Source organism: Musa acuminata, chromosome BXJ3-9, assembly GCF_036884655.1.
Source record: "Musa acuminata AAA Group cultivar baxijiao chromosome BXJ3-9, Cavendish_Baxijiao_AAA, whole genome shotgun sequence".
NCBI lineage: Eukaryota > Viridiplantae > Streptophyta > Magnoliopsida > Zingiberales > Musaceae > Musa > Musa acuminata.
Genome location: NC_088357.1, coordinates 20739148 through 20752384, shown reverse-complemented (window position 1 = coordinate 20752384; position 13237 = coordinate 20739148). Strand labels below are relative to the sequence as shown.

Genomic DNA, 13237 nt, shown 5'->3' with positions numbered 1-13237 from the left:
TTGGGAGTTCACTGAGAGTTCATCAAGAGTCCGCTGAGAGTTCACCAGAAGTTCGCCAAGAAGTTCATCGGAAGGTCGCTGAGAAGTTTGCTGGAAGCTCACAAAGAAGTTTGCTAGAAGTTCACCAAGAAGTTCGCTGGAAGAACAATTGACATACCGAACCAAGATTACTTAGTTATATGTCTTAATTATCATAGTTAGACTATAAGTTGAGTTAGGATTATGAGGTAATCCCACTAACTCAGTTAGGAGCCAATTGGGCCCTTAACAAGACTGAATTGGGCCGATTGAATAGCTCATTCAACACCTGAAGTCACGGCCGATAGTGGCACTACTTAAGACTCGGTCTCTCAAGTGGTCTGAGTGATGGTACCATCGGTAGTTAATGCTGCCAGGCGGTGGTACCGCTAAAGCTCAGTCTTCGAGCTCTATCAAGCGGTGGTACCACCTAGACTGAGTGGTGGTACCGCCTAGACTGAGCGGTGGTACCGCCCAATGTCAGTCTATAGACAGTGGTACCGCCAGTACCCTAGAAATCTAGGATGAGACATTTTTTAGCTCTGATTTTGAAACCATTATGGCATATAAATACCCCACCCTTTTTTGCATGAAAGGGCACAAAAGTGTGAATAATATCTTGAAGTCTTGGGGTGTTAAAAGTGTTATAAAATTGCTAAGAGTCCTCCTCCTTTTCTAAGTCTTGTGATCATTTAAGAGAGGTGTGAGGTTTGTAAGGGTTGTCTCCTCATAAAAAGGAGAAAGTTATATAAAGAGAGTGGTTAGTCTTCGCCCATTGAAGGAAGACCATTAGTGGATGCTAGTGACCTCGACGGAGGAGAAATCAGAAGTAGATGTAGGTCACAACGACCGAACTACTATAAATTCTGGTGTGCTCATTTCCATTTTACTTTTTATTACTATTATTTTTTTCTAAGTTAATTGCTAGTTCATTTACTCTAAAGTCAAATACTTTCTGAGATTGATTTTCAATGAATGAATATCTTACAAAACCGATGATTTTTTTGCGACACTAATTTACACCCAACCCGCCCCCCCACCCACTGCCCCCCGCCCCCCTTAGTGTCGCTCTTGATCCTAATACTAAGATGTTCAGAGATGTGGAGAGACATGTAAAGCAATGTCAAGTGTGTCGTTTGGCAAAATCAAGAAGTCCAAATTTTGGTTTGTACACTCTATTACTAGTGCCAAATGTGCGATGAGAGTCTTGATTTCGTTTTGGGGCTATCAAGAACTCAAAGGAACAAGGATTCTATCATGGTTGGTTGTTATTGATAGATTTTAAAAAATATCTCACTTTGTTCCCTGCAATAAATCGAATGATGTATCTCATATTGCTGATTTATATTTTATAGAGATTATTAAATTATATGGTATTCCAAGAAGTATGGTGTTTGATTGAGATTCAAAATTTATTAGTCATTTTTGGAGAACTCTTTGGAGGAAGTTGGGTGTTTCTTTGAATTTCAGCAGCTCGCATCATCCATAAATCGATGGGCAAACTGAAGTAATGAATAGAAGCTTAGGATTGAGTTTGCCTACAATCGTTCCATACATCATAGCATTGGTAAGAGTTCTTTTGAGGTTGTTTATGATGTTAATCCTACTAGCCCTTTAGACTTGGTCTCTCATTCGATAACTAAGTAATTTAGTGGAGATGTTGATGAGAGAGTTAAACAAATAAAGAAGTTATATGAGGGTGTTAAAGCGACTATCGAAAAGTAAAATAAGAGATACATGCAAGCTGCTAATAAACATAGAAAATATGTAGAGTTTAATGTAGGTGATTTAGTTTGGATTTATATGAGGAATGAGAGGTTTCCACCGGGCATATTTGAAAAATTGAAACCAAAGGTTGATGGTCCATTCAATGTACTTAAAAGAATTGATAAAAATACTTATAAGATCAAGCTACTTGAAGATTATGAAGTGTCCCCAACATTTAATTTGGCTGATTTAAGTCTTTTTCATAATCATGTTGATAAAACAAATAAGGATTTGGGACAAGTCTTTTACAACAAGGGGAGATTGACACGGGAGTACCTAATTTGCTACAACCTACTCAGATGGACCTTGTTGATACTATGGTATTTTTTTCAGCCCACAATGTTGCCTCATAGTTTTCAACTCAACCCACTCAAATATGATAGCTCATTAGCATATTCCTTAGATAAAATTATAATTGTTTCAATGTACTTTTCTTCATGACTAAGGAATGCATTAAAGAAGTTGGTTATTAGTTGTAAAACACTTAATTTCGAAATTTCCTATGCATTAAGAGTTGTTTCATGTACTAATACTTATTTTGGTGTTTAGGAGTTAGAAGAGGTTTTTAAAAATTAATAATATTAACAGAAGCTCTCTTGGAGTGCTCTCTTACTCTTGGATGCATCCTTGGGTGGTGAATCTTTTATTTTTAGTTCTGTATCCTTATTTATTATTCTTGGGTGGTGATCTTTTTGTATCTTTTGTGATTTTAAACTTACTGGTGAGCTATTTTTCGATCTTATTGAAGTATTATTATGAGTTCATTCATTTTTTATCTGAAAAATTTATTCTAATAAATGCAATTGTACTATTGATTTTTCTGTCAAAATCTATTACGCTTTACCCACCTCTTTCAAAGTTTCACCAACCAACCTCCAAAGTCTAAAGCCAAATTCAATCCTTGAATCCAAATTCATCTCTAGTGATAGACAAAGATCAGCAGGATAATTGGAAGGACCCTTATTGAGAATGACAACCACATCACCCAGTTCCTATACCAAAACTAAAAAACCTTCCTTTTAAACACGTATGTATATGGACTTTTTTTCCTAGGAAAAGCTCGCATTTGATTTTTTTATTGAAATCACTTTTACTTTTTCCCGTTGGTGCTCTCATTTTTTTTTTTTATATTTCAAAAAATACTCCTAAGAAGACCCGATATGTAACAACAGACCGATGCATAAGATGAATCGATATATTGCTACACTAGTTATAGTTGCGGTATATTTTAATAGGATTATGATATTTTTGATACCTTTATAAAAACACTATAAGGGGATCAAATACAAACCAACTTACCAACCTTGATTGTGCTTGAGACATGAATGTATAAGAAAATTATTTATCATATTCTTGAATAACATTAAATATTTTTTGTACATACTAAAAATATTATATCTCTATTAAAAAAAATATTATTAGCTTAGCTACGGACCAAAATAATGCAAAGACAAGAGTCATCTTATGCACGAATCGAATGCAAAGGCGAAAGTTTTTTAAGTTGTCCAGTTAGAAACATTTGAGGGACACCAGAAAGATGGGGCACCAATGACCAATCAGAAATACTGCTTTTTTATTTCAAAATCTCTCTCTCTCTCTCTCATATATATATATATATATATATATATATATATATATATATATATATATATATATATATATATATATATATATATATATATATATATATATATATAGAGAGAGAGAGAGAGAGAGAGAGAGAGAGAACAAAAGCAAACAAGCACTTGATTCGAGGACTATATTCTTGTGCAATAAAATACTGTTACACAGGCAACGCATGCTTATATTGAATGACAATTTACAGTAACTAGTAGCGTGTTGTGTTGCACCATCAATGTGATGGTGCGAGGAACTTAAAAGAGTACACACAAACTGATGGCTTTAGCTTGTGACATTCAAGTAATCCGACAAAGATCTGAAGAAAGAAAAATCAAAATTTTAATGAACTAGTAGTACAACACTTAATGCAGTTTTATATCTGGATGTCGATCCTGGAACGCCAATGCTACATCTAGTTCTGCTATGTCCTGTCTCCGTTTGAATCCTCTAGTGTAGAATTGTGACAGGTGCAGGTTGCCGATCTAGAAATCAATGGCAAATAGGCAAGTAATTTTTAACAGAATCATGATAACTTGAAACAAGGATCTGAGCAATTATTTCGGAATTGAGCTCCTCCAAATTAAGTACCTTCTGAGTGGATTAAGACCCGACAAGACCTTTGTGACGAGCATAAGCAATAATGAAAATGAACAGGAAGCCACTAACTAGTCCAGAGATACCGACCACCTGTGGAGCAAACAGATACAGATTACACCATGTATCAGCAATGATGTACATTGCTCATAGAAGCCTTTGGTTCACTAGTCAACTTACCCATTTGAATACATATCCATGGTTGTCATTCCACGAATATGGTATGTTCATCCCAAATATCCCAGCAACTAGTGCATAAAGTGAAAGGCAAACTGTGCCAGAACTCAAGAAAAGCTCTAGCTACAACAGCACATAGGAAAAGATAATCAGCAAATAACAAAGAAATCAAATATGAGGAATCAGAGGAAAATCAGGAGTTCCTGCCCCAGACAACAAACAAACATATTTGAACTTTTCTTAGTTTCAAAAAAGGAAACGTAGTTGAAGAAATCTTGAGAGCAGTGTTACCTGAATAAGTTGGTTTCTGTGGTTGTCAAGCTGCCAGGACAAAATTCTGGTTTAAGACATTACACTCATAATCCCTCTACACCAATTTCTTTATGTCAATTGATCTAATAAAGTGAAGAGGGAATACCTGGATATTGATATAGTCTTCTGTATCATCAATATATTCACGTAGCTGAAAGAAAGTTTAAGTTGTCTCAATAACTGGGCAAAGTGATATGATCTCTGTTACTACCTAATTTACAATTATAAACATAATATACACAGTCTGATACAACACAGAAAAGATAGTGACATCTGCAAACGTACACACCCAAAAAGGTCACATTTTCAACTAGATGACACCCAAGAAAGCTACAACTTTGTCCTCTTTTTGCATTTACATTGGAAACATGGAGAGGGCATTTAGATAAGCATTAGAGATGGAAGTCAATGCACTAGAAATACTTTCCCTAATTCCTGGTTTACTAATTTAAAAGAGAAATTGCAGCACATGGAAAACTGCCTGTTAGCTTCATCATAAAGAATCATTCATTCACCAACACAAGAAATGGCAGATTATAGAAAAAAAAGCATAGAAATGCTGACCAAAATGAAAATTAAAAATTGAAAAGTATCAGAGGAATCATTAAAAAATATCCACTATAGTTGCCTTAAGTATCTGTTTGAGTTTCTCTTTTGACATAGTAAAAAAATCAATTGCAATGTCAAAACTAGTTTATGTCATTCTTGATCTCAAACACATATTTGCTCCTGTGAAAGGACACTCTAATTCAATTCTTCTAGATATAATGATTCAAATAGAATACAGGTTTCCATGGTCTTCCACTTCTTTCACCAAAACAGGTTAGATTAAACTTAACTAAGTGCCACTGGATTATCACAGTACATGATCAGACAGTTCCAAATTCTCCCTCTATCCTATGCAACTCCTGCAAGTCCACCAGCATATAAACTTTTTCTATCATAATTTCCATCTCAATATCCCAAATTCTTTTCCACTTGGATCTTGCTTCAGCAGTTTCCCTTATTAAAAGATTTAGCATTCTATCATCAACTTTCGGAAAAAAAAAATAATTTACGTAACATAAACTTAAACAACATAATCAAATTTTAACATATAACACAAAGCATTTGAGAAAATAGGGAGGAGTTAAAGCAAGAAACCATTGTATAGTTTTGTGGTTGAAATAATCATTGGCATTTATGTTTGCTACTGATTTTCTTTTGGAACTATAGCTTAATGAGTTATTGATACAATAGCTCATAATGTGTGAATACTTTTGTTTTTTCTTTTGTGGATTTATGGTTATATGATTCACCATACTAGCATTTTGCATCCCAGTACTATTAGTTACTTAATTTGCACATTATTTACAATAATAAGATAAATGCTGAAAGAAAATTACACGGGAATGACATGTCCTGACCATTTCTTTTTATTTTGAAGGAATCCAAATAAGTTGAAATAATCAGACACTGACTCTATTCATAGAATTATAAAGACTTACAGTAGCCAACTTGTTCAAAGTGCCATCAATTTGCATGAAGTATGCCTGTGTAGTTTAAGAAAGTCCTTAAAATTAGAAATTGATATGCAGGTAAATATTTATCTATCTTCTTTTTTCCTCTTAGAAGATTAAGAATCATGAATAAAGAGAAAAGTTGTTCTATGACCTCGAGTAACATTTCTAGCTCCTCAACGTCATTCTCATTTCCATGTATAGTTGCTGCACTTGCCCTGCTTGCTCTGGATATCTTAGAACCGATTGTTGGAGAACCAGGGAGCCAGTTAGGCACACCAGAACCACTGACAGGAGAGGATGATCCAGCCAGTTTTCTTGTCAAATAAAGATCTGCCATGTCATCGTCATCATCCAGTAATTGTTCAAGCTCATCCCTTACCTGGTGAACACACTGAATTTTGTGATTGCTGAAATAGGCAAGAAAGTTTACCAATTGCAATTTAGGTCCTTACATAGAAAGCATGAGCCACCACAAGTTTACATTCTAACCACGTTGTATGCCTGAATTATGTTAGATAGCAAAAATAAAGAAAGATTAATGTTCAGACCAACTTTTAGATTTTTCAAATCAATTTCATGGTATTCTCACCATTTCATTCACAGACAATGATGCTATATACAAAATTTGAAAAGCTATGTAGTTTGAGCTAAAAGAAAAGAAACAGGACATTAGCTCAACAAAAATAGATAACCCATTCATGGACCAAATTGATAGTACATTTTGGCTTCAATGTCAAAACAGAAGGATAATGCAGGATTCTGTAGATGACAAATAAATATTCAGGATAGATAATCGCCACTGAATCATGAACTAATTAATTAATTGTCATCTGTACATACAATTTCCCAATGTTATCTGTATATAAAATTTCCCCAATGCTGTTTCCTAGTTTATTGCCTAGATTTATTCATATTGGCAAGGAGTTAGACATTGTTAACACTATGTATGGGATCTTTCTGGTACAAATACAAAGTGGTTATATGTTCTATGGTTATTTTTGCAAAAGGTTATGACAAAAGGGGTAACATGATGAAGTTACCACTTCGAATTGAATTTGTGGCTATTCTCTACTCTCAAGAACAAGTAATAATCCTAGTCCTTGCCCTTGATGTGACCAATGGGAAAACAGCCTTCACCCGGTGAATCACATGTTGTGACTGAAATCAAAGATGGAGCTTATCAGAGGACTGCACACTGGAGCGAGGTAGTACTTTGCTTATATTAATTGTATGTCATTTTCCGTTTTCTTTTCAATATGACGATGGATAGATCTAATATATAGCAATTTTTTTTTCTTTTACCTGTTTATATATTATTTTATCTTGTGTGTGCACCATGCTGAGGCACAACTTAATATGGCATATACAGTTACGGCAACCACTGAACACCCTCCACAACACCAGAACAAAAAAATCTGAAAAGGAGTTTCTAATACAAATGAAGGTGACTTGTGATCCACAAATCTGCATATTTCTCAAGCATCAATAATCTAATATTTGATATATTGAGCAGCATATTAACTGCATATTTTTACTAATGGTATATTGACTGCAGCAGCCTGTTGAGTCCACAATAAAAATATATATTAACTGACAAACAAAACATAAACAAATAATAAAAGGGGACATATTAAATATTAAAAGGCAAGACACACCTTTTGGACACGAGCGGTCAACCTAGTCATGGCACTCTTCAACTTGCGCACACGATCCAAGTTACGACTGCTGATCTGCACAATGTAATTACAATCACCAAACAATTAAAGGGACGAAAAAAAGAAGAAAAAGCATAAATTAGTACAATGCAGAAGAGTGCTTTTTTTTGTCCTCCACACATTAGAAAAAATAACACTTCTGTGCAAACAGCATTCTCTACCACTGTGCTAGAAGAAATAATTAGAATGTACCAGTAGAAATAGACAGTTTGATAAGCATGAAAGGATAAATCATATACCTTCACAACCAAATAAGAACAAAAAAGAAGCAATAATGTGTGTTATTTAGATAAGATTTTATGAACCCTTTGATTTTGTTCTTTAGATAATTTTCATATCTTGATGACCACAGGGTATGACTGTTGGTTTCAAGTATAACAACTGAGACAACCACCATGCTCCATCAGCACATTTCTATTCAAAATTTTGACCTTAGATAAAAAATCCTAATTCCTATTTTACACCCTCTTAGCAAGCATATAGATATGCGCATACATATCTAGAACTTAATAGACACAATAAACTTCACTAATAGTTCCTTTAGCTTCTTGTTTGCTAATTTTCTATCACTTGACCATCATACTAGTCCTATATTAAAAGCTCAAGTTTAATCTCCTCTATAATAATTGCATTTTGAAGTACTGTCATTCACATTCATGATAACTTCTTTATTATCTTTCAATTACATTACCATTGCCACATAGAACAAGTGTTATCTTCTTCTGTGTTCCATATTTCTTTGGTTTTATTCCTGAATTCTATTATCTTTTTACCTTTTGAATCTGAATGTTACTTCTAGGACTTCTTTCTACTCGTTTGTCTTGCAACTTCCTCACACAGACATCTAACCCTTTAATATGAGTGATATAATTGATTTCTTATCTTGGTATGACTTCACAATCTTCACATGCTTAATTCAGAAGGAATTTTTTTTTTTATATTAAATTTCTGAAATAATTACCATCATCAAATTTGCATTTTTCTGTATTCTTGAATAATTTTCTGTTACAATATTATTGCAGTAGCTATAATCTAAAGCTAAAAACTTGGAACACCTCTTCTCCACCACAAATAAGAGAAGTGCATTAAGAGGGAAATAGCCAATAATGTCTAAGATTTAGTGTGAAAGTATCAAAATTGACATAATAATCCACAATCAACTATATCATCCTCAGAAAAGAGAGAAACATAGCATTAAAGCCTATCTATCATATGAGAAAGAAACAACAAAACCTGGCTGATGAAAACCAGATGTTTACAACAAGAAAAAAATGATGATGTGAACATGAGGGTAAAAAGGAACAAAATATATTTATTCACATAATGGAGACTAAAATATCAACTCAAGGGGCAGCTAACTTATGGGATTGTTAAAGAAATAGAAGAACGTTAGATGAATTTGTGTTTATACTTTATAGGACCACTCACCCTAACATGGAGTGGACCTTTTTAGTGCAGAAGGTCTGGATAAGAAGCACAGGGCACATGACTGGTATGACTAAACATGCAAGTAGATGAACATTCTTGTCTAATGCAAGAAATCATTAGCAATAAACAAAATCCACAGGCTTCTCTTGAATTTGGTCAATAAACAAAATAGTTGATATCACCTACTTTGCCGGTTTATATAAGCCAATATGTCAAATGCCTCTTTATACAGCTTGCAATATGCCAGTTCCATATGTATTCAGTAGATAGCCTAGTAAAACATGTGATTTACCAGTTGATGTGGCACAGAAGGATATCTTTAATTTTCAGTTATTTACTGATATAGAATTTAAACCATTGCAGTGAGGATATTGATGAAGAGGAAGTCTGGCATTACCTTGGAAGTCAGCTCATCTAAGGCAGGGTAAGCAGCAGTCTCTAGTTCAGTAGTGCGTGCATCAAGGTAGCTGCAAATAGCTTCTAAAGCAACTTCCAGGGCTCGAAACTCAAAGGGAGATTCTACAAATGACTCTAAATTCTTTAGGGAGATGTATCAATAGTAACTATAAATACACCAGAAAAATCATTATTTTCTGTAGTAATTAACAAAAGATGTACCAAGTGCAATAGGAGACAAAATTAACCATAATAGAGGATGGAATATGGCATACAGTTTCAAGTGTTAACTGCAACTGTACAATTTTAAAATCAATAACTGCAACCATGTTTTACATTTTACATTTTTCACAAAGTGATTGACCCACCCAATAAAATTGATGGTTAAGTGTCTCCAATATAGTGTATAGGCAACACATAAGTAGATTTTCAGAAGCATGTCTTTCTCAATTATAAGTATCATATTAAGGAAACTGCACATTGTTTCAGATTTTTTATTGATCTGCAGAGATGGAATGATGAGTATATTGAACAAAAGATTTGTTTATGACACATGTCATACAATAAAGGATTTGTTGGTTATGATTTCATATTTCTGAAACCAATACCAGCTATATATATTCTCCAAGTGTCCATCCAGAATAGGAAAATAGGTAGAGGTCGAAGATGAGTTAATTACTGATATAGCTCAATAACAGAAAAGTTGAGAGTAATTTGCAAGCAAGCAGAAATCCAGAAGGTAAAGAAGAAGAATAAAGAGTCGTAAGCGTAAATTGATAAAATCAATAATAGAGAACATGAGACCCATGTAATCCAACAGGATATAAAAAGCACAGTTCATACATTGTCCCATAAAGTGGCTACAAATCAGTCTATCTATGCCTTGAGCAAAAATTCATTTTCTGGATTGCCTCAGTATGACAATATACATTCTGTCTTGCTCTAGTCACATGCTTATGCACATGCCCAGTATTATGTATAGGCATGGCATATGGCACATGCCCAGTATTATGATCAACACAGTTCATTAGGATTCAATTCTATTTTCCTTTTTTTTTTAGCAAAGGGTAAGTGGAGAAGATGAAATTTGATCTAAGGACTTTGATGTCAACAATCAATGTCTTTACTAGCTATGCTACCTAACATCTTCTAGAATATGTTGGATGAGGTTTCAAACCCTTAGCCTCTGAAAGTGGGTCTAGTATGCCACCACCATCTGAAAGTGGGTCTAGTATGCCACCACCAGATCAATATTTTAGGTATGGTACTATGATTCCAAAAAGTTATTATCATAAGAACTGGAAGAGTGATTCCTAGACGGCAGATGCCACATTGGGGTTACATGTCCCATAGCACACTGATTCCTAAAGTGATTCCAAAAAATTATTATCATTCTCATAGCACACTGATCTTGAATATAACAAGAAACTAGTCAACTTAGGGTTCAGACTATCTAATAACCAAATGATCAGATTGTATGAGTAACACCAAGCTTTGATCTTTATCAAATTCATATTATAGTTGTACATCAACAAATACACTTTTTCCATATTGGTCATTAGAAAGGTTTGCAATACCGTACCATACCACTCGGTACGGGTGGTACGTACCAGTCCTCTATGTGTCAATACATCGGTACACCTTAGTGTACTATGTGTTGGTACGCTCGGTATGTACCATAACAACAGTTGATCGGTACATCAATACAGTACAGTACGGTATTCAAAAACTTGCATTAGATAATGATATTGGTGAAGTCCCATCAAATGACCAATTACACTCATTAAATGGGATCATCCAATTAAGCAATTGCCAATTAATATGGTAAAAATGTAAACAGAGACAGTATGAAAAGATTTCGTTCACATGGGCCCATAACTTAGTTTTGACTCTGTATTATAATGCACTAACAAGTAGCAAACTGAAAGTCAGTTGAAAAACTTAGCAAAAGTAAATATAGCATACCATCTTCTTCAACACCATCTAGGTCATGCTGACCATTTATGTTCTCTCTCCCTTCACCATGTGCTTGGTTGATAACATTGTCTGATCGTAGTCGTCTACGAAGCTCTTCCACAATAGGAATAACATTTTCTTCCGTTGGATCCCTAAGCAAAACCTAATCAGGAACACAATTCCCATATTAACATGCCATTACAAAAACCACCCTCAATAACTCAGCACTAGATTAGCAATAGAATCTAACAATTAAAGCTGAAAATCTTGTCCACTAAACATGAGTCAAGCTTTCTTTCTTACTATCACCACACGGAAGCACATGCACAGGCACACAAAAGGCCAAGTTAACCATAAACGCTACAAGTGATCTCTAAAGCTATTAAACTCTGTTTCTTTCCAATTACAAACACACAATTTCAGAACATGACAACAATATCTCCTGTTTTCTACTTCTTCTTTTCATAGGAAAACAATTAATGCTCTTTGTAAGTAGGCATCTCGAAACAACAAAAGAGATGCCACAAACAACAAACTCTGAATTCGCATGGCTTAAATAGGCAAAAATAGAAGGTTTTGCATCAGTGCGTCCTCCACAGCGTTGATTGCTCCAAAAGGAAATTATTAGATAGCGAGTTGATGAGAAGCTAAAGCAAAAGAAAGAGAAACTTTAGCTTTGCATCGTTACCTCGTCCGCGGTGATGATCGCCTTTATATGCTGATTCCCAAAACCAAAAGCAAGAAAAGCACAAGTCAGCCAAAAGAAGGAAAAAAGCCGCCAAATTAATCGAAGCCAAGAACAATTCAACAGAATTCGACAAAGAACTCCCACCTCGAGGTTGAGAACGATGGCCCGCTCCCGTCCCAAGATCGTGGAAGGGTACGAGAGGAGGGGATCCAGGATCCTGAGGTCGCGCGCGTGGATCTGCACCCGGTGCATGATCGCGTACTTGTCGGCGTCCAAGATCGTGCCTTCCCCGCTGGAGTCGAACAGAATCCAGCTCCTCGCAGCCGCCGTCTTCTTCTTGAGCGCGGCCTGCGCGTCCGCGGCCGCCGCCAACGCGTCCCGCGACATCTTCTCCGCCGCCGGAGCGCTCACATCTCCTCCGGTGGCCGGGCGATCCTTTTGGGAGTAGAGCTCCTCTTGCCAATTATGGCAGGAGAGAAGCAATGCAGGAGGCGGTGGAAGAAGCAAATACAAACTTTTTCTATATAGAATCAAAGAACGCCAGTCGATACTTAATAACCTCATGCTTCCAAGGTTTTTTTTTCTACCCACCTTACTATTAGTGCTCCTATTATTTTTAATAATATTTTTTTTTTTGTTTATTTGCTTGTTTTATGTTTTGTGCATGAATAACTATTATTGTTGAATCGTATGCTTAATTGGGATATAAATGTTTTCCACATGGAATTGTCAAAAATATATATAATGTAGGAATCTATTAATTGGAATTTAATTTTAATTATCTGAAAAATGGGTGGTCCACAAAAAAAAAAAAAAAAAAAGAAAAGAAAAAAGAATTGGAAGGGGATAGACTTCTAATGAAACTGATTCAGTGGTGGAATCAGATGCTCAGATCGATTCTGATGTTTTACTCAATTTGGTTGATGATGTTAAAATTAGGATAGATGATCTCTGTATTCGGTTCAACTCTATAAATTTATAATCGAACTATATACAGAATAATATTTTTATTGAAATCAAGAATTCTATTAATGGTATGATAATAATATCAATAACACAAAATC

General features: G+C 35.0%; 1 protein-coding gene across 4 annotated transcripts; it reads right to left on the bottom strand.

Moving 5' to 3' along the window:
* Positions 1-3568: 3568 nt before the first annotated feature.
* On the bottom strand, positions 3569-12752 carry LOC135650084 (magnesium transporter MRS2-I-like). Of its 4 annotated transcripts, XM_065169204.1 has the most exons (12): positions 12318-12752; positions 12174-12203; positions 11495-11648; positions 9531-9652; positions 7646-7720; positions 6142-6369; positions 5976-6020; positions 4595-4639; positions 4468-4497; positions 4180-4299; positions 3994-4092; positions 3569-3887 (listed from the first exon to the last, which is right to left on the bottom strand). In XM_065169204.1, exons 1-11 carry the CDS (start codon positions 12735-12737, stop codon positions 4006-4008), a joined length of 1356 nt encoding a protein of 451 aa, XP_065025276.1. In that variant the 5' UTR covers positions 12738-12752; the 3' UTR covers positions 3569-3887; positions 3994-4005. The 4 variants fall into 4 exon arrangements, with proteins under 4 accessions (XP_065025276.1, XP_065025277.1, XP_065025278.1 ...); XM_065169205.1 differs by lacking the exon at positions 5976-6020 and having other exon boundaries at positions 3680-3887; XM_065169206.1 differs by lacking the exons at positions 3569-3887; positions 3994-4092 and having other exon boundaries at positions 4245-4299; positions 4468-4513.
* Positions 12753-13237: the final 485 nt, after the last annotated feature.